This window comes from Jaculus jaculus, chromosome 12 (genome assembly GCF_020740685.1).
Source record: "Jaculus jaculus isolate mJacJac1 chromosome 12, mJacJac1.mat.Y.cur, whole genome shotgun sequence".
In the NCBI taxonomy this organism is placed as follows: Eukaryota; Metazoa; Chordata; class Mammalia; order Rodentia; family Dipodidae; genus Jaculus; species Jaculus jaculus.
Window position 1 is genome coordinate 58354674 of NC_059113.1, and position 25418 is coordinate 58380091.

Sequence of the window (25418 nt, forward strand, 5' to 3'; positions counted from 1 at the left end):
AGAGAGACCTTGTCTCACAGGAAGTGGACGCTGCTCCTAAGGAAAAACATCTAAGGTCATCTTCTAGCATTCACATGAACATATACATACATGCATGGGCATGTCCACATGCATGTGCATGTGCACACACACCCAGATACACACACACGCGCACACCAGTAGGTAGCTGACAAAGGAACACACTTGCCTGAGCAACCTTCTTTTCCTCAGCCCGGCTTGCAACTTTACCTTCGGTCTTAGTCTATCCACAATGTTATAACAGACACTGTGGACTGGGTACCTTACAAACAATGGACATTATTTCTCATAGTTCTGCAGACTGGAAAGCCTAAGATCAAGGCAATGACAGGTTCAATTGATCTCTGCTTCCAATATGATGCCTGAAGTATCATGTCCTTAGGTGGCAGAAGGGATAGCGGGGCAAAAGAAGGTGGATTTACTCCCCTCAGTCTCTTTATGGGGATGCTGAAGGAGCAATATTGCCTCATGATAGCCTAAGGGATCCACTGGTTATGCTGGGGATTAAGCCTCAGCATGCATGTTGGGCAGGGCAGATGCGAGCCATAAGCAGAACAGTTCACCATTGTAACAGATGTCTGTTCACCCACCTGACCATCCGAGGGCTGAGGTGGCTTGAACTGAAGAATAATGGAATATAAAAACAATTAATCACTAACCTTAGTATCCCAGTAAGTGTGGCCAAATGTTCACAGTGGACAGGGCATGTATGGGGGGCAGTAGGAAGGATGAGCCAAGTCTCCCTTCTTATGGTTCCTCTGCAGCATAAGTACAAGTGATCTGCACTTTCAATCATCTCCCTTCCTCTGAGAAAGGAACTGAACTTACTGAATGAGATGCTCTATAAAGAGGTGGCTCCTCTGCATCACCAGATGGGTTGCAAATGAAACTCAGTGTTGAAATGCATTTGGTCCAGCTCCCAGAGCTCAGATTAATTCTAGGCATGGTTATGTAACAAAACTCCAGGGCCTCTGTCCTCTGGTGTTCTGGGCCTGGGAAAAAGGAGGAGGAGTCACACCAGAGCTGGCTAGTTCTGCCTCCTGGGAATTGCCTGAGTGAGTCTCTGCCTATCTCTGCATATAAGGGTGCCACTTTGGATGTTTGAAATTGAACATAGTGGGAAAATTTACACCAGAGAGATTGGTAGATGATACACATCTGATGTCTTCCCTTGCCTGTCATTCCCCATGAGAGCTAGCTGGAGAGGACAGCAGAGAGGAATTGGTGTTGGAGGCTCTTTCTTCAGAATTCAAATGAAAAGGGTGCAGACAAATTTAGAGGTTTTAAATGGTGGATCCCAGGGCCATTTTGAAGATTGGTTGGAAAAGGTTGGTCAGCTTAGAGGAGGCAGCAGTTGGAGTTTCCTTTACAATGTAAACTTCTATTGGCCTCTCAATCTCCATCTTCTCTTTTTCCTTAGATGAAAACCAAGCCCTGTTTTGTTGATAGGAAGGTAATGTGTTCAGCAAGGAGACTTATTTTCCAGCATTCTTTATACTTAGACATATCAAAAAATGTAAGTGTTTCATATAGATATATACAGTTTTTTGAGGTAGGATTTCATTCTAGCCTAGGCTGACCTGGGATTCACTCTGTAGTCTCAGGTGGCCTCAAACTCACAGCAATCCTCCTACCTCTGCCTCCCAAGTGCTGGGATTAAAGGCATGAGCCACCAAACCTGGAAATATATAAATAAAGGACTGTAGAAATGGCTCAGGGGTTAAGGCACTTAGCTATGAAGCCTAAGGACCCAGGTTTGATTCCCCAGTACCCATGTAAAGCCAGATCCACAAGGCGACATATGTATCTAAAGTTCATTTGCAGTGGTAAGGGCCAGGCATGTGGCTCATGATTGTAATCTCTGTACTCAGGAGGCTGGGTAGGACCACCTCAAGTTCAAGGCTAGCCTGTCTCAACTAATAAATAAATGTAAGTCTAAGTTATTGGTTCAAGTGTTGACAGGATTCTCTTCAAAGGAGATTGACTTGGTGAGGAACAGGGTTTTCTTGGTGTCTTTCCTCTCTTTCTGACTGGAACATAGATGTCATGGCTGGTACTCCAGAAAGCCACTTTGGTCCATGAGGATGGAACTATGGACTCCGGATTGTGCAGCAGAAAGACAAAAGGATCCTCAGTTCTAAAAACACAATGGAGTTGTTGTACCAGCCCTGATCTATCCAGACCTCTTTAATTTGAGAAACTAATTCTTTATTTAAACTCGTATACGAAGAACACTACTCACATGTGGCACATTTATACACCCATTGTACCACAGCAAAAGTCAGTAAGGGCTTCTAAATATGTGTGATAGGGTTTAGGCTTATTCTCCATATCCCAGCTATAAAACACATGTTCAGAGTGAGCCCCTTGATCCTGGCTTGTAAGAGAAACAGGATGGAGGACATAGCCCTAAACTTGGCTTGGCTAAGCGCTGCTCTTCACTGGTGGGAGAACAGCTGCGGCTGGGGGCAGGAGCTCCTCCCAGACAGGAAGAAAAAAATGGGAACAGGAACTGACAACCTACTGCGCACCAAGTAAGAGTTTCTCACTTTTATCACATGGAACACCCTTGTCATGGGGACCCTGTATGCACTGATTTACCGATGGTAAGGTTAGCTCAGAAAAGGAATAATTTTCTAAGGTCAGATGGCTAAGAAAGAGCAGAGTTTGGACTTAAACTTGAACCTTTTGGGCTCTCAAGTGGTGCTTGCTCGGTGCCATGCTGCCTTTAGACAGAGATGAGGGAAGGGAAGCACACTCATGAACGACCCTGCCAGAGCCACAGAGAGGGACGGAGAGAGAGGCCCACACTGACGAGGCTTGTCTTGAGGGCCACATTCTGTGACCAGGACAGCAGTGTGGCCTCCATAGCTGCGTTCCTCTTCTTCTATAAGAAAATAGATTATTATTATTATAACTGAGCACATCTGTTCAAATGCTACATTTCCCATCTTCCCCACATTAGTGTGACCAAAGAACAGATCTGTACCAAAGAAGACATGAGTGAAGGAAGGCCGTACCACTATCCAACACAGCTCGAGGTGCCATTTGAACTCTGAGAATGCTGGGAATAGAAAGGATACCCAGGTATCACGCATAGGCAGGTTTGAATCCTCTTTGGCTCCCGAGAGACTGGAGGTATAAAGGGACAATAGCTAGCCAGTGTGATAGCAGAATTTTGACCTACAGCCTGTGAAGTAGCCAGTCCACAAGTTAGCACAGGCTAGCTTTCCTAAGTCTCTTCCTGTTTCCTTCAGACACATGTGCCCAAACCAGCCTTCACAGAGCCTGCTTCCAGCTTCCTAATGCCAACAGCCCTGCCTCGGGGCACATCTGATACCTTCCTTCCCTCTGTCCCAATTAAAAGCTCCCCACCTCCCTCTGCCAAACATAAGGCCCCTTGCTATTACATGCTCTGAGTCAAGAGCCCTGTTTGTCCTTGCTTGCGTGGCTGTTATTTATTACTCTCTCCACTGAGTGGAGTGCAGACATGGGCGCGCAGACCTGAACTGAATTGTATTCCCTCTGGTAGGTGCAAGGGTCCCGCATCACTGGGGTCTGGGACCAGCCACTTGCTCTGAGACATTAGTGATGGACAGGCCCACTTCAATCTCTTTTAACATACTCCTTTGGGTCTCTGGTTTCAGCAGCCTAACCAAACACACACACACACACACATACACACACACACACACACACACACACACACACACACACACCCTGTGGAGCCTCTTTGGGTCTTAGATTGAATAGTGAAACTTCAGCTATTTAACCTGTACTAATTTGGAACTTGTGCAAGTTTGCCCTGGAGCAACCTGGGTGACAGGAAACATTTGCACAGGATTAAAAATCCGAGTTTGCTGAGCAGATTCATGTACTCTGATTTTACTCATTTAAACTAGGATTTTCCGGGCACTTTAGCATTCCTCATTTGCATAGAATGATTGATATGCTAATCATAATAGACTCATACCTATTCATTAAGGTTGGGAAGCTGTTTAGTTGGGGCAGTCTGTGGGTGCTGGTAATGCAGAGAATGAAGCTGTATCCATGCACAAAATTTAGCATTTTTACCAATTCTGACTGCACTCTTCTCAAGTCAGAATAAACAAGTATATTTTATGACTCTTTTTCAGATGCTTCCTTTATGTCCCTGTGAGATTCTATCTTTATGTGGATATGACTTTTGCTAGCATGTGGTTCGGGACCCAGGAAACCAAATGCATTGGATAGGGCAGTTTATTACCATCTGCATACAACCCCTCCTCCCTCTGGTCATCGGGAGCTCAGGGTCCAGGTTCTCGGAGGTAATGGCTCTTCCTTTCTCCATGTCATTCTTCCCCCATATCATCAGAGAAAGCACAGAGGGGTAAACACACAGCATTCACTTCTCAGGACTGTGGGTGCTGTCGTCAGATGCCCTGGAAGATACTTGAATCACAGGATCACACACAGAGCCACCCTCATTTTCAGGGCATCTACAGTAGGCACTTAGAAACTGCTTTTGCTAAAAATCTCTGAATCCTCACGTGGCCCACATGGTAATTAACGGCAGAGTGTATCTCCACCATCTCCGTCTTCAGCTCTGCAGGTGGCTCCTTTACTTCAGGCCACTTGCTCACCTCTGCATGTAGGTCCATTAATCACACAAAGAGTGGCTATCTAGAAACAATGATGCCTGAGCTACCTTACTCCCCTTCAGGGCTAAAGGAATGCCATTAATCCTAGCACTTGGGAGTCGGAAGTAGGAGCATCACCAAGGCCAGCCTGGGCTGGAGAGTGAGTTCCAGGCCAGCCTGGGCTAGAGTGAGAGCCTGCCTCAGCAAGCAGACGGAGTAGCTGAGGCTTCTCTTACTGTCAGCTTTTTGTAATGTCCTGTTCAGGACCCCGAAGGCACCTGCAGGTCTCCAGTCTTACACTTGCAGTCACCTCTGATTCCAGAACAGACCACCTCCCAGGTGAGGATGATTATGTAAGGAGAGGAGGCCACATCCCAGAGCAGGAATCATCACTGTATGGGGACCACCTTGATCTGCTTGAGCAACAAGGACTTCTTTGGACTTCCTTGCAGAACCCAAACTGAGACTGTGACCAAGCAGACCACACCTCGACCCAGGCTGCTTCATCATGCACGTTTCCCCCTGTTCTTCTATTTAAACCCAGTGCTCATCCAAGTACTAACCAAGCCAGACCCTGCTTCCTTCTGAGATCAGAGGAGATTATAAGAGCCACAGGGTAGGAAGGGGTAGCCTGAGGCATGGTCCCCACACACAGAGACTGATTGAGGCCTTCAGGACCCCACAATGCATACCAATAATCCCACTAAGGAGGGCCCTCAGTGGAATCAGGACGGGGAGAGCCGATATAACAGTATAACCTTAAAAAAAATTAATTAAGAAAAATAAACCCAATGCTCATTTCAGCTCCCTGGAGATGGACGTGGGGGTTACTGAACCCTTTTATCTGTTCTTCCCAATACATCCATGTTGATCAAACCCCCTTTCTCTGCTTTTTCTCCTCACCTCTACTCATTTTCTACTCATCACTGCTCATCTCTGATTGATGTGTCAGGGCAGGTGACTGAGCCTGGGCTTTCGTCCCCAAGCTCAATGTTAACACTTCTACCATGCATGACAGAGCATAGAAAAGCAGAGGTCTCTGGAGGTTCAGCACTCAGTCCCAGCCACTGGACCATAGAGCCATTTGGGAAGCAAGTCACGGAAACGTGTTTCCTGGTCCCCGAGCCTCCAGCGTCTGTCCACACACACAGTCATCAATCATCTGCTGTGTGCCTACTGTAAGTTAGCATGATGTAGCCTGGATCCTCGAGTTCATGGTCTACGGTGGAGACACATTTACATGTGTAACTATTATGAAATATCATAAAAGCTATGAGTGACTTATATACAAACCATCAAGCAAAGGCAGAAAGGAAAGTGAATGTCAGCTTAGCAGGGGTGGCCTCACAAGTACCAAGTAAGTGACATTTGAGTGATGTCTTACTGGGAGCCTGGTTTTCTCATCAACTGGAGATGTGGGGGAGTGAGAGGAGGAAGCATTCCAAGACAAAGGAGAGGGCATGGGCTTAGGTGTGGAGGCTTGGAAAGGACACCGACAGGTGCATCCTTCTGGAAGGCTGGAGGAGGAGGAAGGAGGAGGGAGAAGTATATCACAAGCTAGGATCACTATGGGTGGCTTGCTGGTGGGTGTGGATGTTACTTGGAGATTCTGGGATGTGTACAAGGCAAGGTTGGAAGCTCAAATGCCTACAGGGCCAAGCTGATGATATATGTCAATGAGGGGGCTTGGCAGGCACTGGAAGGCTGGGGAGTGTGGGCCCCATTCAGAAGTGGCTGCCAATTGTCATGGTGGAATATAGCCGAGTTTCTTTCTTTCTTTTTTTTTTTTTTTAAAGAAAATGAAAATCCATGTTTTTAAATTTTTTTGTTTTTATTTTTATTTATTTGAAAGCAACAGACAGAGAGAGAAAGAGGCAGACAGAGATAGAGATAGAGATAGAGATAGAGGTAGAGAGAGAGAGAGAGAGAGAGAGAGAGAGAGAATGGGCGCACCAGGGCCTCCTGGCCACTGAAAATGAACTCCAGACGCTTGCACCCCCTTGTGCATCTGGCTAATATGGGTCCTGGAGAATCAAGCCTCGAACTGGGGTTCTTAGGCTTCACAGGCAAGTGCTTAACCACTAACCCATCTCTCTAGCCCCCAAATCATGTTTTGATATAAATGCTGCCTGGTTTTAACTGTTGGTAGCTCTTTCAAAGCACTGTGCTGACCAAGCACAAAGATATCTGATGCTCCCTAAGCCCCCCATGTACCGGGGTTCAGTGTTTTCAATAGAAAGTGTCTAAGCAGAGATCTTCTTCAGTCTCTCTTAGGTTCTGGGAGGGGAGCTGGACCTGGTGATAAAGGCCTGTAATTCCAGCTACTTGGCATGCTGAAGGTGAGAGGATTGTAAGTTCAAGCCACCATGGGGAACTCAAGACTCCATCTCAAAATAAAAAATAAAAAAGCAGGCTGGTGAGGCATTTCAGCTGGTAAGTGCTTGCCTTACAAGTATGGGAACCTGAGTTTAGTCACCAGAATCAATTTGAAAATTCTGGGCATGGTGGCACACACTAGTAATCCCAGCACTGGGGAGACAGAAGGATCCCTGTGGCTCATTGGCAAATCAATTTAGTCTAATGAGTGAGTTCCAGGCCCAAAGAGACCCTGCCTCATAAAAGGGGAATGGCATGTTCTGAGGAATAGCATCTGAAGTTGTCCACTTGTGTACCTGCACACATATGAACACATACACAGGCATAAAAACACAAAAAATGATGAGATATAACTCAGTTTTAGAGTGATTGCCTAGATATGTGAGGCCCTGCCTGGGTTCAATGCCCAGCATTGAAAAATAGAGTAAGTAAATAAATAAATAAAAGACTGTCCCAACATCTCCACATTATGTCTCTGCACCAGCCTCTTCCAGCTAGAACCCTTCCCCTCATCTCTTCCCCTGGACTCTCCCCCATGCAGACTTGTCTCATTACTGTCTTCCCAAGCCCTTCCTAGCACCCCTGCCTCCTGCCCTGGGAGTTTCCCAATGAATGACCAGTGCTGCAGGCCTGGCTTATAGAGAAACACTGAACGTTAAGGACACAAGAGCGCCATATTTATTTCACATGGACAAGCATGATTCTGTGCATGCTGAACACGAAAGCTCGTGTGAGGAAAGTACCCGTAACAGCAGAATTATGTGCTTTTGTCCACAGGGAGTGGGGAGAGTCACAGAGTGGTTTTCAAAAGACAGCATCCTCCAAGCACGGTTGAGCCCACAGGCTTTGAAATCACTGCTTATTTCACCATCAAAGGCTCCATCTCCTCGAGTGGCCAGAGGGGTGCTTCAGGCTTTGCGCTCTGTTATTGAGCTGCTGAGTTCTGAGGAGGACTGGCGATGGTTTCCCATCCCACCACCCAGGAATGCTCGGGGAAGTTAAGCTCAGAGGGAAGGGACATGCCACTTGGAATTAAGAAGCCTACTCCTGGGTGGACAGTGACAGGAACAGACTGCTGTTCTCATAACAACAGGACCGCCACCACTTGTTCTATCTCTCACTGGGAAACCCACTCTGCTTATAGCAATCCCCCAAGGCCTTTTATGGGCAGAAGGGAGAATGATTCCAGAATAGAAAGAGCATGCCAGAAGCAGACCCAATTTGCCTGGACAGACTGAGAGCCAGGGACCTTTATTGGTTCCCAGCTGAGCCCTCATGGGGTCCTAGGCGGGAAGAAGGGTGGAGAGCAGGACTGGTGACTCTGAGCACAAACCTCATGGTGGAGACAAGAGAACAGGCCTCACGTCTCAGGGGCTTACTCCCACCTGAAGTCCTGCCCGACGGTCTCATAAAACTTGATATTATAAGGTCTATAAAATTCCCGGAGCTGGTCTATAACTTCAGGATCTATCTGTACATGAGTTCTCCCTTTCGATTTGCCCAGGCATCGAGGCAGGAGGCTTGACTCTGGTTTTTTCAAGCAAGGGAATCCTTTGGTTTTGTTGAAATAGAAGTGCTTGTCTGTGATGAATCTCTTGATGCCCAGGAAGTCCTGGACCCGCCCCATCTCGCCGGCCGGGTCAGTGATGAGCCGCTCACCGCTCACGAAGTGGATCTGGGCCAGTGGGAAGTACTGCAGCCAGCTCTCCAGGTGCAGCACGTACATGCCGATGCGAATGGCATTCCAGGACACGTCCACCAGGCCCAGGCTGCGATTGCGGAAGGACAGGCCTTCGAAGGTGGGGATGTCGGGCTTTTTGGAGAGTGTCTGCGTGTAATCAGAGATGGCCCTGGTCACTGGGTTCCTCACGACCACGATCAGCTTGGTGTCTCGGGACATGTTGAAAATCCTTCGTGGGGCCTCTTGGGTGACAAAATAGCTGGGTGTCTTCTCCAGTGTGATCTGGGTCTCCAGGGTCCTAGGCATCAGGCTCCTGGGGGACAAAAGCAACACCTTGTCAGACAGGGTATTCCATGTTGGAGGCATGCCTGAGGCACTCCATGTTGGTTTCCTCTCCTGGGTAACCCACCCATGCCCCTCCTCTCCTTTCCCGTAGCATTTGAGGCTCTTACCTGGTGAGGAACCCACTATAACTGTTACTGATTACTAAAAATATTGTTATTAGGGTTACCTTGAGACTGAAACAATGTGAACATTTGCCACTTTGGGTTAAACAAATTGTGGAATAATGAATAGAGCAGGTAGGCCTGCACATATTAATATGAGTGATTTCCAGCATACAATGGCCTCCTGTTTCGGTGGGTTCCTCAGAGATTCAACCAACTGCAGATTGAAAATATTTGGTGAAATGCATCTGTACTGAATATATACAAATTTTGTTGTTATTATTCTCGTAACAATGCAGCCCAACAGCTATTTATATAGCATCTACACCATATTGTGTATTGCAACAGCTAATCTAGTGATGATTTAAAAGGCTACATGAGGATATGGTAGGTTATAAGCAAATACTATCCAATTTTATATAAGGCAACTTCATATGAGTCTCCATGGGGTTGGCATCCCTGGGGGTGTTGGAACTAGTCCACCAGGTATGCCAAGGGATAATCTTGTCCTTTTTAATGAAGAAAGGCAAGATATGGTGTGCTTATCTCAAGGAGACATTGGATCTGTAATTGTAGTTGCTTCTAGAGAGGGAACTGCAGGTGGGTTAGAGCTAGGCAAGGAGGGGTAAGGGAAAATTACTTTTGCTTGTGTAATCTGTTACACTGCTTGAAACTCTTAATGTGCTCATTACACATTCGGAAATACAGAGTAAGCTATTGAGTATTGTTCTGGCAAAAGATATTTCTCCAATTTTATTAAGAAAATCTTTTTTTAAGGAAAAAATGCTTGTTTTGCACGAATAGCAACTGATATAAAATGAGTTCTGACACCCTCTTCTCTCAGAAAACATCTGAACTACATCCTTGTGCTGACTGGAAGGAGCTCAGGACACCAGGCTGGGAGGAACCTCAGTCACATCAGGTAATGCAACTCTCTCTCTCTCTCTTACTTCTTTTTTAAATTTTCTGGCTCTGCTTGGGACTTTAGGGATGAATCAGGAGGCTTTGTGATCTCCCTCCCAGGTGCCAATGTCTCAAACCCTGAAGGAGGGGAACACCCCTGGCTCCTAGTCACTACATCTTTCTGAGGATCACATCTTGCCTTAAAATTATTATTTCTTAAAGATGGCTGAATATGAGAACTACACAGGGAGATTTTTTTTTCTTTTTGTAAAAATAAAGGTATTTGGTTCTATCCTAAGCCAATTCCAGATACTTGGAAACGATATTTTCAATTGCTGTTTTGCACTTGTCTGTGGTGTGTATGTGTGTGTATGCACTGTGTATGTATGTGGGCTCACATGTGTGCATGCGTATGTGTGCACATGCATATGGAGACCAGAGGCTGACTTTAGTATTTTCCCAACCACTTTCCCCTTAATGACTGACTGGGTCTCTTAATTGGATCTGAAGCTCACCAATCCAGTTAGTCTAGCAAACTAGCTGGCTCTGAGGACTCTGGCTTTGCTTCCTGGGTGCTGGGATTAAAAGTTTGCCACCACACCCACCCAGCTTTTACCTGGGTTCTGGGGCTCCGAACTCTGGTCCTCATGCCTGTGCAGCAAATACTGTAACCACTGAGCAACCTCCCCAGCCCCAAAGTTTATTTCTTAAAACTGTTTTTATTATTTACTTTTTCTTAAGAGAGAGAGACAGAGGGGGTGGGAATGGGCAGCCTTCAGCTGTGCAAATGAACTCCAGCTGTGTGCGCACAAGGCATAGTGAGCTTTGCATCACTGCGTCTGCTACGTGGAACCTGGAGATTCAAATATGAGCTCTTAGGCTCCGCAGGCAAGCGCTCAACTGCTAAGCCATCTCTCCAGCTCCCAAAGTTCATTTTTAAAATTCACATGGAACCAGCAATGGCAATAAACCATGAATTACAACTTCATCACCTTTCACTTTTAACATAGTCTTGCATTCACTGTACCAGTCCTCAGACTAATCCAGGATCCTAGTGATTTCACTTTGTGCTGTTCTCTGGACCCAGTGAAAGAGCATGCCAATATCACCATCACCGTCAGTTGCCCTGTGCTATCTGCTCTCCCAGTCTCTAATAATGCAGTATTTCCACCCTCAGTCCTTTCCATTTCTGTCCCTATGTGACCGATCAGCAGTAGCAAGCATTGCTGGCCCTTCATATCGTTATTGATCTAGCTTTGATAGAATTCTCAGCGCTTTCATGTAATCTCACATTTGTTTTTACAACCGCCCTAGCTTTCTTAATAGCAAGCGTCCCAGAGTCTCACTGAGCTCCCAGACACGCTACTCCTCTCACATACTCTTAGTCAACAACCAATTTCCCATCACGCAGAAGGTGTATGCCTCCTGCCTCAATTCTCCAACCCTCCTTCCCCATCTTTTTTTTTTTTAATTTTATTTATTTATTTGAGAGCGACAGACACAGAGAGAAAGACAGATAGAGGGAGAGAGAGAGAGAATGGGCGCGCCAGGGCTTCCAGCCTCTGCAAACGAACTCCAGACGCGTGCGCCCCCTTGTGCATCTGGCTAACGTGGGACCTGGGGAATTGAGCCTCGAACCGGGGTCCTTAGACTTCACAGGCAAGCGCTTAACCGCTAAGCCATCTCTCCAGCCCTCCTTCCCTATCTTGATACTGACCTTTATCAGCACCCACCCTGAGGCTCTCCTGCTGGTCTCAGAGAAGACGGTATGCAGGACTCACCTGTCCACCAGTGCTCAGATCTCTCCCTCAGCTTTCCCCAAAGATCCATCCTTTGCCACTTTGTTTATTTGTTAATTAATTAATTTATTTATTTATTTATGAGAGACAGAGAGAATGGTAGCAGCAGGGCCTCTTGCCACTGCAAATGAACTTCAGACACACCTGCCACTTAGCGTATCTGGTTTTACATAGATGCTGGGGAATTAAAACTACACCAGCAGATTTTGCACCTTTAGCTGCTAAGCCATTTTCCCCACCCATTCCCCTTAACACTTTAAAGCCTTATATTCACTGTACAACTAGGCTGGTGCAACTAATATTTTTGCTTGAGGATCAAGATCTTATGGACTGAAAGTTTTAATAGTATTTATTAGTGTTAAACGGGCTAATTTTTTGATATGTGATATCAACTTTTTGAAATGTGTGTTAGCACCTGCCTATGATACTCAGCACTCAGGAGGCTGAGGCAGGGTAGTCATGAATTTAAGGCTAGCCTGGAATATACAGTGAGACTATCTCAAAAAATGATCATTATGAAGAAACAAACCCAAATGAACTTCAACAGAAGTCTTTGGATAGATTTTCTTAGAAGTCTAGCTTTATAGTACAACACACTTAGTTCACATTACAATTAGATAAGTAGGGAATTATGACAGAACTATGAGCATTTAAACTTTGTGTAGGGATTTTTCAAAGTCTATGAGGGTTATTGATAAACCATCTTCCCCAGCACAAAGAAGTGGCTGAATTAACAGGCCACTAAGCAAATTTGATTGCCATACACTTTAGTGCAGGCAAAGAATGTACAGACAGGGAACTGTGTGGATGTACCATTTCTGGAGCCTTAGTTACCATGGAGCATGTTTTCCATCCAGTTTGGAAAAATCTGATCAATTTTAATGTTCTCCAGAGTAGCACATCATTCCTTAAGTAACTGGACATGAATGTGATGCTCCACCATTCTCATTCCTCATTGGCATATCAGTTATAAAACCAAATGACAAGTGCTAAAAAGATAAGAGCCACCTGTACAGAAATTCACAGTAGTCATGCCACAAAGAGAGGGGCTGTTGTGCGACCACACTATCCTTCAAAGGACTATCCTGGAATTAATTTCTTCCTAAATCATTGAAATTGAGGACTGGAGACTTATGATGAGAATGGATCCGCCTCCAAGATCTCTGAACACTGGTGGGGCCCATGGAGGTCTACCTTTTCTCCTTATGTCACTGGTTAAATTTTGCTTCCTTGCTTACCACTGCTAGCCAGCAGCTGAACTATTCTGCTCATTCTTATCCCCTCAAGCTTCTACCTCCTTTCTTTTCTATGTAGTTATGCAAAAAAAAAAAAAAAAAAAAAAAAAACCCACTTAGAGAATAGTGTAACACTCACTGTTTGGACTTACCTCCCATCTGTTGTTTTAACTTGCTCAGCGACAATGTTCTCTACATCTAGTCACAGCCCCCAGAGTTTCCTTTGTGGAACTGCCCTTCCTTCTTTGGACTACATTTTGGTGGGCTGAAGAGTGGGTGCATGATGAAAGCTAGGCCAATAAATGTGTCCTCATTGTGTCCTAAGACTGAAAACATCATGTTTCCAACTAGACCAGTCTCTGGAAGAGATTCCCAACAGTGTCTGCTGCGAGATTGCCATGGCTCTCTTGAATCCTGCCCTTTCTGAGGTGTGGTTCTTTCACTTTTCCCTGGACTTGTGTACTACAACAATCCTTCCAGTAAATGACTGGCTATAAGTTAGGGGTTGTTTCTATTTCTTGCACCCCATCTTTCATAATCTTCCCTCTTGTCCCTCCTTTCTGTGGAAGCTACCCCATCCTTTCCATTGTAACTCTCCAAGGAAGGGTACAATGAATCACTTGCATCTGAATATCAAGTCTACCCACAAACCAATGCACAGTGAGGTCTCTGTCAATAGTGCTGAGGTTTGAATGAAGCCAGCAACCCCTCTAATTCAGGCACGTTTAGATCCCTCATCTTTTCAAATACCTGACTTGCTCCACTTCATTCTGGATCCTCCCAATGCTTAACATCCCTCTTGTCTCACTGCAAGTGGTACTCCTAGATGGCCTCTTTCCAGCCTTTAACCCTTCCCAAGCCTTTGATCTTATCTTCCAGCCATTCACACAGCCCCAAAGCCTTGTGTGGTAGTGTGAATGTATGTCTCCTGTAGACACAGGTGTTTCGTTGAAGCTTGTAACTTGGGTCTGCAGTGGCCTGTGTGGAGGAGGTGTTATTGGGGACAGATTCTAGGGTCTAGCCCTAAGGTATGTTTGGGGGCAGATCTAATTTCCAGCCCAAGAGAAGTCTGAGCTCTGCCACACTTGCTGCTGGATTTAATGTTTGCTGCTTTCAGATTTTGCTGGCTGTTTGGTTGTTTCTCTCTGCTTGGATATATGGAAGCAGCTTATTCCACCATTGATGGAACTTCTCCCTGGATGTGTAAGCTTGAAATAAATTCCTCCTCCTCTAAACTGTGTCTGGTTTGGGTGTTCGTCCCAGCAACATGAAACTGTCTACAAGAAAAATTTGGTACCAGATGAGTAGGGTTGATTCATGATGAATCTCACTATGTGGGTTTTGGTCTTTTAGAACTTTTATTCTTGAGGAATGTGTATGGACTTGGAACTTATGACTAAAGAAGACTTCCAGAGTGGTAAGACAAGTTTTATGGGCTATTCTGGTGAGAGCTCAAAAATGCTAGGTGCAGAGAAAATTGTATTGGCTCTGGAACTTTCAAAGAGGAAGGAAAGACAGCAGAGAACTTTGTTGGAACTGGGCTATTGGCATAAAGGCTGGCTGCATTCTGCTGTCCATACCCAGAGAGCTTGATCAAGGTTGAATTCAAAAGTAATGGACTGATGTGTTTGGCAGAAGATATGGAGCTGAAAGATATAAGATTTAAAGTTGGAAAAATTCAAGCAACTTTAAAATTAAAGGCACAGAGACAGGTTTTGGATTACTGATGCTGCTATTGTTAAACAGATTACCACCATTAACTATTTTACATGGAAATGACAGAAAAGATGCCTGAGGTGATTTCAACCAGGACAGACTGAATGGCAGAAATGCCAACTGTTTTGAAAGGAGAAAACCTGGTCTTCAGGGTCACTATTTATTTCCTCCCTAGATTAACAATATGGCTGTGCCGTTACATACCTGGTATTGATTTTGGAAACATGAAAACTGCATGGAAGTGGGTCATGAAGTGCACATGGGTCCAGGAGCTGCTTCCTAGACATGGCATATGGAACAGGGTGATGTCCCTCTATTGGAGGCTGATGAGGCCATTGTAAGATGAACCACAGTTTAGAATGGAGACCCAGATCTGTTTTGGATATATCAGGACTGTGCAAGGGCTACCATGGAGCACTATTGGCTGGAGATGAATGTTTTCTCTTGGCTACTCAGCCCCGCTGGAGGGATGAAAAGTTGAAAATCCAGAGGCTGTCATTGTTGGTTATGAATGTCTGACTTGAACTGCAGATATTTGAAGTTTATCTGATGGTTATTGACTTTGCATTGGTCCAGTATCTCCTTGTTATAATAATGAAAATGTTTACTTTTTGCAATTATATGTTGGAAGTATGCAACTTGTTTTGATTTTATAGGACTTGCAGTTAAGAGACAGTCTTGAATCTCAGATGAAACTTGGGACTTTAGAAAAATTTTAAAGTTGGTAAAGAGTATGAAGACCTTTAAAGTTGAACTGAATATACTTTATAATGTGAGATTGTCATGAGTCTATTAGGGACCCAGGGAAGAACATGGTAGTTTGAATGTATGTCCCTCATAGACACAGGTGTTTTATTAAAGCTTGTAACTCTCCAGCAGCCTGGCTGGAGGAGGTGTCACTGGGAGCAGATCTGGGGGGCCATCCCTAAGATGTGTTTGGAGGTGGATCTGATTTTCAGCCCAGTGTTATGCAGAGAAGTCTGAGCTCTGCAGAAGTCCAGCTAGCTGACAGGGTTTGTGCTTGCTGCTTTCAGATGTGGCTGGCTCTTTGGTTGTTCCTTTCTGCTTGGATGTATGGAAGCACCTTCTACCATTAATGGGACTTTCCCCTGGCTTTGTAAGCTTGAAATAAATCACCTCCTCCCCTAAACTGTGCCTAGCTTGGATGTTCAGCCCAGCAATGTAGAATCTGTCTACAACACCTTGTAATCGCTTTCTCCTACCAAAGACTTTTCTCTGTTTTCCCTGTGTCTACTGACTTCTTTTAAACCCATTTCCCCCTCTGTGTCCACCAGAGAAAACTTTTTAAAGTAAATCTAGTCACACCAAGCATCCGTGATTATTTTGAATAAAGCCAGTTCCTTGTAGAATGTGAGTTCCTTGTCTGCCTTGCTGGAATTTACCTCCCGACACATACTGGTAACATGGTGGTCATACAGTACTGGACACGAAATATATTCCCCAAACATATCTGCTTCTTCATGTGTGTTTTGCTCTTGCTGAATTCCAATGAATTATTGTGTTTCATCATTTTGCATGTTTATATGTATGTGGGTTCACACGCATGTATGTGTGTGCACACACACACATGTAGAGGCCAGAGGTCAATGTCAGGTGCCTTTCTCAATCACTTCTCCATCTTATTTTCATGAGACAGAATCTCTGACTGAATCCAGAACTCACCAGTTTGGTTACGCTAGGTAGCCAGCAAACCCTAGGGATCACACTATCTTCATCTCCCCAGTGCTTTTATTTCAGGTGTGTGCGCCATCATATCTGATCCTGGGGATCTGAACTCAGTTCCTCATGCTTGCATGGCAAGCACTGTTCTGACTGAGTCATTTTCCAGCCTGTTTTCATGACTTCACGTTGTCTTTCTTGTCCCTCTTGCTTCAGTGACGGCTTACCCATCTTTTCAAGTCCAAACAAATCATACCTTCTGTGAGCCTTTCCCTGACATCTCATGACACTCAGCATGTCTACACCATATGGTAACTACTACTTATGCCTTCTGTTTTTTTTTTAAATCAGCAGACCATTAGCTGCTTGGACATGTTTTTGCTCATTTTTGCCTTCACATTATCTCTCACACCATGGGTGTTCAATAAATGGATCCAAGATCCAGTATCAGAGGTCAGCTTCTTTCTTGGGAAGAGGACTGTCAGCTTTCCATGACTGTATCAAATGCCTGATATAATAAACTTAAAAAGACAAAAGTTTACTTTGATTTGCAGTTTTGAAGGTTCTAGTTAATGAGTGATTATCATCATTGCTTCTGGGCAAGTTGTGAGACTTCCATCTGTTGTGGGAGACGTGGTGGGAGCAAGTGATGAGAGCATGTGGTAAGGTGGGAGTCATGTGACGGGAGTCATGTGGTGGGAGCTTATGTCAGAGCAATGTTTCTCCTTCATGGTCAGGAACTGTAAGGGAGGGGAAGAGAATGGAGCTGCTTCCATGACCATAACTCCCATTAGGCCCCGTCTCTTACAGGTTCCACCACTTCTCAATAGCACCTTGGGCTGGGGCCCAGATGTTGACCCACGGGCCCATTGAAGAGAATTATGCAATGGTAGCTTGGTTCTTGAGTCCCAAGCTATTGTCAGTGTGGTTTGTAAAGCTAAGCCCCTCTTAGCACTCTGGCCCTAACCCAAGGAAAGTCTTGGCAGACAGTCCTAGAGGGAGCTTTGTGGTTTTCTCACGATTTCGATGTGGCCCCAAGTGCTCCTGTTCATAGCCTGTAAGCTGCTTTCATTACAACCTCCAAATGCAGGAAGGTCACATGCAATCCATGCAAGGATGGGGAGAAGACTCAGCAGTTCAAGGCGCTCGGTACACAAATTTGCTGTTCAGGTTGAGCTACAGCAACTACCTAATGTCAGAATCAAAGTAGGACATGGGTCTATAACCCCAGTGTCCAGCATTGGGACTGGAGCCAGGAGGATCTAAAAACTCCTGGGGTAAGCTAGACTTGCCTCCCCAGCAGCAAACCAAAAACCAAAACAAACACAAATACAAACACACAAAAGTCCCAGGAGAGTCTCAATGAAGGTAGGAGAGAACCAACACCCCGAGGCCCTCAGGTTGCCCTCTAGCCTACACACACACACGTACATGTACACACACACACACACACACACACACACACACACACACACACAACACAGTAAAAACAAAGGAATATGTCAAATGGCATTTGTTTGGCCATCTGCACACTGTTCTCAGCCCAAGGCTCAGCAGAGTACCCTGGACCACCCTGGGAACTTCAGAAGAATGACATGTCTGGGTCCCAAGGCAGACTAATTAGAAACTCTGGGCCCAGAGCCCTGGAACCTGCAATGTTAAAGCTTCCCAGATGATTCTAGTGGGTGAAGACCTGCTGCATAGATTGTGTTCCCCTTTGGAAACATGCCCATGACTGAAGTTGTTCATGAAAAATCTAGGGTTTTCCCCAAGGAAAAACTCACCGTGTATATCCCCTATACAGTTATATTCAATGGGTTTGGGGAAGCTTTACAAATCTTTATTTTTAGCAAGTCCCCCTATGCTTCTTGACATCAGAGAACTGTGAGTACTCTTGAATGGAGGCTGTAACCAGAGCGACTGTGCTCATTACTATCTACTAGTGTGTTTATGCCTCCCCGCCCCATAGTCAGTGTGTAGCCGGTCTGGTTCATGCAGTGTTCTCAGCCCTGGGGAGAATGATGGCACCCAGGGATTCAAGAAATATTTGTTGAAGGGACAAAAGTCAAGCTATGGCTTTCATTTGGGTAGAATGTGATGGAATCCTGTGGCATGAACTAGTGGAGACATGTCACTGTTTCATGCTGTCATCAGTGGGGAAGATCACAGAGGTCCTGCAGTGCTTACTGTAAAGAAAGAATGTAAATGTCCTCAACAGTTTTCTGTGACAGTGACAAAACACTTGGGGAAACCAGCTCGGTGAGGGAGGGATTTATTTTGGCTCACGGCTTCTGAGCTTTCCGTCTGTGGTAACAGTGTTCCCCTGCTCCCGAGCGTGCGTGGAGCAGGATCAGCATGGTGGGAGCATATGACAGGGCACATCAGCTCATCAGCTGAGCTGCTGGGGGCCTTGGGGACCTACAGGAAACTGGGTTCGGACCTAGGCCAGAGGAGGAAGCAGCTAGTGCCTGTAGGAAGCTGAGCTCAGGTGCACATGGCCACGTGGGAAAAGGAGGACCTCACCCCTCCAGTCCCAGTCGGCCCACAAAGATATCCACATTTAAGAAACTACACCTGGGCTGGAGAGACAGCTTAGTGGTTAAGCGCTTGCCTGCGAAGCCTAAGGACCCCGGTTCAAGGCTCGGTTCCCCAGGTCCCACGTTAGCCAGATGCACAAGGGGGCGCACGCGTCTGGAGTTCATTTGCAGAGGCTGGAAGCCCTGGTGCGCCCATTCTCTCTCTCTCCCTCTATCTGCCTTTCTCTCTGTGTCTGGCGCTGTCAAATAAATAAATTAAAATTAAAAAAAAAAAAGAAACTACACCTCACATATCTTTGTATCCCTGCCATATAGTGGGTGTTGAATAAATGCTCACCCAATGAGTGAATTCATGAATGTGTACCAGGAAGCAGAGAGAGAGAGAGAGAGTGGAGTCAGAAGAGATACTCTTCAAAGGCACAACCTTTCAGTCATTTCTTCCTAGTCCAGTCAGTATGCACTGGTTAATGGATGAACTCTCTGATGAGATTAGTGCTTCATTCACCTCTCAATGGGGCCACCAGCTCGGGTCCAACTTGTGGACACATCGGCCTCTTGGGAATCACTGCATATTAACTGTTGTCCTCTCTGGAAATTATATTTCTGACCCACATTGGCCACCTGGGGGGCAGAGATGGTTATTTCAGGCCCAGCTGTCCATACACGATGCATCTTGTGCCCGTGCTACATGCAGGGGCCTAGCTGGGCAGGCCATCACTGGCCAGGTGGAGAGTGGCCACATCTGTGATCCATTTTTGTTAAATCTGTATACTGTGCAGGTATGTGCTACAGAAGGCCGGGCTGCCTAGGGGACCTGGTGATTTGTTAGCTCCTAGGTGGGCCACCGGCCTCCTTGAAAAGCAGCGCTGTCTCTGGGGGGATCATGAAGAGCAGAAGAGAAGGGACAGGGCTGATTCCTAAGGCAAGCCTGCTAATCCCCCACACGCTGAGCCAAGCACCAGACCTGATACCTGAGACCATTTACCCTCTGGTTGAGCAAAGACCATTTCCTTCCAAGTCCCCAGCCCTCACTCAATACTTTCTCTTATGGGACCCAAGGGCAAGTACTAAGTCCCCCGTAAACTCTACATGCCCCTCACTGCGGTCACATAATGTTGACAGCTGCTTTGGCTCTTTTCACCTCCCCCCCATGGCACCCCTGGGCTATGGCCAGACAGGACTGTGTGAAGTATAGTTAGTCTCTTCCTCCTCAGACCATGGTTTTCATACTAACGTGTCTTTGTGACAAGTGCACTCTGCATGAGGCATTCCTGAACTCTCCTGACAAAATGTCATCTCCACCATGAAGCCTTCCATGAGAACTCTGGTCACTTTCCCTACCTAGAGGAATAAAGCATTATTATTATTATTATTATTATTATTATTATTATTATTATTTACCTTCTGTGATTGCATGACACCAAATATAATTGTTGACACACTATCTGAATCTCTCATCCCCCTAGGGTGTCAGGTCCTTAAAGACAGGAATCTCGCCCATCCATGTCTACATCAACAGTGCCTCATCCTGTGGTTGCTATGCATTGTTTTCATTAGGTAAGCATTTATTTAGCAGCACCACACACAGAGATATGTGAAAGGCAGTTTCTTTCCTGCAAGAATCAGCAGCCCTGGGGGCTGGCTGGGCCTGGAAGCGTGAGGTCTCCATTTTCCCATATAGGGATCTACACCCGAATTTGGCTTCCCACAAGCACCAGCCGCTTCCTTGGGCAGGAGGGTTCATGTCTGAACCCAACTTCCTACAGGTCTCTAACATCCCTAGCTCATTGCAAATAGTTGGCACTTAAACCAAATCAACCCATCATCTGAGTACCCCCTAGCTGTGGGGCTGCTCCCCTGTCCTGTAAGAAAGGAAGCTGATGGAGGTGGTAGGGGAAGACTTCCTTCTCTGGGGCATAAACACAGGTGGTGTAGGTCTTGGCAGTCCCTCAGTATGATGGCAAGACAGGGCCACCTTGAGAGGGACATTAGATAATTAGAAAAAGGCTCATAAACCAGGCGTGGTGGTGCACGCCTTTAATCCTAGCACCAAGGAGGCAGAGGTAGGAGGATCACCATGAGTTCAAGGCCAGCCTGAGATTACACAGTAAATTCCATGCCAGTCTGGATTTGAGTGAGACCCTACCAGGGCTTTGGCCCTGGACCCATAGTAAAAAGCCCCATTGGATCCCACAAGGGGCTTCTGTCTTCTTTCTGGCTCCTGGGCTGTTCATCTCCCAGCACCTGAGGTTTCCACCACTGCTAAGGTTTTACCCCTCGCCCCTTGGCAGCAGCCAAGCTGCCAGGGTCAGAAAGGATATTTTTATTTTTCCTTAGACCCTTAGACCACATGGATGTTTCTAGTCCTCTCCCTCTGGTTCTCAGACTCTTCCTTCACTCACCTAACCTCCCCTGAAATGGAATAGATATAATGATTTACAAAAATCCTACTCAGTCTTGTTTTATTTCAATTCTTTGTTAAAATAGATATGAGATCAGGTATGGGGTTTGTATTTGGACCCCCATAAAATAAAACCCAGTCACAATCCTGTCTCTTCTCTTGTGACTTGCAAACGTCTTCAGAACAGCCAGCTCTTCACGCATACTTTACACCTTGTCCGTTGTGGACTACGTCATAGTCCCTGCTGTGTGAAAGGTAGACACTAGCCATATCCATACAGAGGACAGCAGACTGTCTTAATGGCTGGTCATGCATATAGGACTTGGAATCAGAGAAACACCTTTGTAAAGTCTTCTCACTGGCTAATGGAGAGGTCTGGGCAATCAGTAGGTATCAGTCACGTACACGCATACCACCAGCCCCAGACACAAGCCAACTGGGAGTGGTTTCTCGGTGCACATGGACTGGGCAGGTAGGAGCTCTGATCAGCCCTGGGTCTGAGTCATCTCATGCCAACTACCCAGCAGCCCCTCCATGCAGGCACTCTCAAGTTTCCCATTTGGGGGCTGCAAAAAGTAGGGCACAGCTAAAGGAAATCACCAACGCGACACAGTCAGTGGCAGAGTCTGGATTCAAGTGTGACTTCGGCACTGGAGGAAAACGTGAGAACATAAAAATGAATCTTGGCGTGAGAACAGCCTTTCTAGGCATGAGACAGAAACCATGGAGGAAAAGATTGAAAAGTTAGATTACATATAAAAAAGCTAAGTTTCTGCAATGGAAAAATATATTTTTCCAGCCTTTAAGGTGAATGATATGATCTCATCATGAGTTTAGGTTTGCATTTCTTTTTTTTTAAGTGTCATTTTAAAATGTTAATTTTATTTATTTTCAAGGAGGGGGGGGGGAATGAGAATGGGCACACCAGGGCCTCCTGCCAGTACAACCAAAATCTAAATACATGCCCCACTTTGTGCGCCTAGCTTTATGTGGGTATTAGGGAATCGAACCTGAGTCCTTAGGCTTTTCAGGCAAGTGCCCTAACTACTGAGCCATCTCTCCAGCCTATCGTTTGCATTTCTTTAATTAAGAGATGTTAAGTATGCTGAAAAATATTGAATATGCTGTTGAAATATTGAAATACACATATATGTAAATAATAAAAATGTTTCAAAAATTTGTTTAAAAATATGGAGTTGGGGCTGGGGAGATGACTCAGCAGTTAAAAATACTTGCTTACAAAGCCTTCTGGTCTGAGTTTGATTTCCCAGTACCCACGTAAAGCCTGATACACAAAGCAGTGCATACATCTGGAATTTGTTTGCAGTGGCTGGAGCCCTGGCACACTCATATCCACTCACCTTATTTCTCTCTCAAAAATAAATAAATCTTAAAAATATGGAATCATCCTTTTGTGTTTCTAGTGTAAAAGCTACAAATATTTTCCTATTTATTTATGGCATTTAAAAATTTTTATTTATTTGTTTGCAAGCAGAGATTCAGACACACACACACACACACACACACAGAGAGAGAGAGAGAGAGAGAGAGAGTGTGTATGGGTGCACCAGGGCCTCTAGCCACTGCAAACCAACTCCAGATGCATGTGCCACTTTGTGTATCTGGCTTTACGTGGGTACTGAAGAATCACAGCTGTGGTGTCAGGCTTTTCAGGTGGGCACCACTCCTGAGCCATCTTGCCAGTCCTTATTTATGGTATTTTTGCATTGAGAAATTGAGGTCCAGTTTTCTGGAAATTTACCAGAGCTGTACATTGTGACAGTTATAATTTTAGCAAAGTGTTCAGGACCTTAGCAGGGAATGAATGTAAATCACTACAATTTTAGGAGAGCAGTTAGGTATTATGCATTAAAATGTAAATTGCATATATCCTATCACACAGAAATTCCACTTCTGGAAGTTTATTTGCACACACATGTAAAGACATGTGCAGGGATGTTTACTGCCATATTTGTGGTATAGAAGGTGAGGCATCTGCCCAAGCATCCCTGCTCCTCCATTCTTAATGACGTGCTATTCACTGCATGGCTTCAGCCAAGGACTCCATTGCCTAGCACCCTGCTGCAAACAGGTGGAACCCATGGCTGGCTCTTATGCAGGGAGGATTAGCAGAGTGCAGATTGATGCCTCTAGAGCACCACGGTGGTACAGTGTGTGTCATATTTTCAGTCCACTAGCTGAATGGAAAGGACATTATGGCCCCAGAATGAGATAAGGCTAAAGAACAGAGGGGAAGACCTAAAACTAGGAAATGTCCTCCCTGGAGTACTGTGAGGAAGGAAGGAATAAACCTTTCTTTGGGGTTTGTTTGTTATTGCAGCCAGCATGAACCTACCTACCAGAACATTGTGTATGCTAAAGACCATGTGTCTGTTAGTAGGAGGCAGATTACGTAATTCATAGTGAGGACACATAATAGATTATGCTGTGGCTGTTAAAAAAACAAGGCAGATCTATATAAATGTTGACACAGAAAAGAATCCAGGATGTATTATTAAGTGAAACAAACAACTTGTAGTCAGGTTAATATAACCTTATTTGCATATAGAATATAAAACATATGCTGGGGTGTTGTGATGGTTTGAATGGATGGCTCCCAATTGATTCAGGAGTTTATTAAAAGTTTGTAATTTGGATCTCCAGCTGCCTGGTGGGTCCTAGGGTCCAGCCCTAAAGTGTGGGGGTGGATTTGGAATTCCAGCCTAAAGATACGAAGAGTGCTTGAGCTTTGCCTGGAATTCCTCAAGTGTGCTTGCTTGCTTTTTGGTGAAGGCTTTTCTCTTTCTTTGCTTGGTCCTGTGAAAGGGAGCCAACTTCTTTTGCCATTATGGAACTTCCCCTGGATCTGTAAGCTTCAAGTAAGTCCTTTCTTCTTCCCATAAACTGTATCTGGTCTGGCGGTTCATCCCAACAATGTGAGGTGGTTTGCTATGGGTGTAAACGTATGAGCTTTTCCTAAAAGGACACACAATAGACTCTTAGCAGATCCTCTGGAGAATGACCTTGAGGGATCTGAGATGGGTGATAGCATAGAATAGGACTTCATCATCACCTTTAATTTTCTGTGCTGCTTGGATTTGTGTCTCTCTTTGACATGAGCATGCATTCTTTGTCATTAAAAAACCCTAGCTAATAAAAAGACTTTTTCTTTTTAAAATCTCCATTGATGTTATTTAGGAAGATGAAAGCCTCTTTTGCAAAGTGAGGGAAGGCGATGTGTTTGGAGTGGCTGAGGTGTGGGTGGGTGGTGAGGACATGGGAGGCTGCCGATGTATAGCTCCTTTCTCTAGATGCTGGCTCGGGAAGGCGGCAGGGTGATCGTGGGTGTCGAATGTTTTTGCTGCTGCATATACAGCTCTGATAAGTTTTCCAGGCAACTGGACCTCAATTTCTCAGGCTCCATCTGTGGCCAACCATGGGGACATGATATAGAGGTCTCTCCACATATTTGCCTGTCTCCTTTGGGTTTATCTTCTTCCCCTACCCTCACCTCTCTTCCTGGAAGTGGGTCAAACCAAGCCACTCACCAGGGGGTCTCACTAAAATGCAGATTCTGATTGAGTAGGTGTGGGAAGAGCTTGAGAACCTGCATTTTATTTATTTATTTATTTGAGCGCAGCAGGGAGAGAGAGAGAGAGAGAGAGAGAGAGAGAGAGGGAGGGAGGGAGAGAATGGGCGCACCAGGGCCTCCAGCCACTGCAAACGAACTCCAGACATGTGCGTCCCCTTGTGCATCTGGCTAATGTGGGTCCTGGGGAATTGAGCCTTGAACCAGGGTCCTTAGGCTTCACAGGCAAGCGCTTAACTGCTAAGCATCTCTCCAGCCCGAGAACCTGCATTTTAATCTAGTTCTAACCAGGAAGCTGGCCTGTTAGTCTTTACTATTTGAGTAGCAAGGTATGAGGGCTCTGGAGACTGGATCTCGTTACATATGGGATTTAATAAGTAATGTCAGGGTGAAGAATCATGCGTGACTTCGGTTCAGA

General features: G+C 45.5%; 1 protein-coding gene across 1 annotated transcript in view; it reads right to left on the reverse strand.

Moving 5' to 3' along the window:
* Positions 1 to 7668: 7668 nt before the first annotated feature.
* Hs3st2 (heparan sulfate-glucosamine 3-sulfotransferase 2) overlaps positions 7669 to 25418 on the reverse strand; it is a 113890-nt gene continuing 96140 nt past the window's right edge. The window contains exon 2 of the mRNA XM_004670206.2: positions 7669 to 9007. Within this exon, the coding sequence (XP_004670263.1) occupies positions 8389 to 9007 (619 nt within the window). The 3' untranslated portion in view covers positions 7669 to 8388. The remainder of the gene's footprint in view (positions 9008 to 25418) is intronic.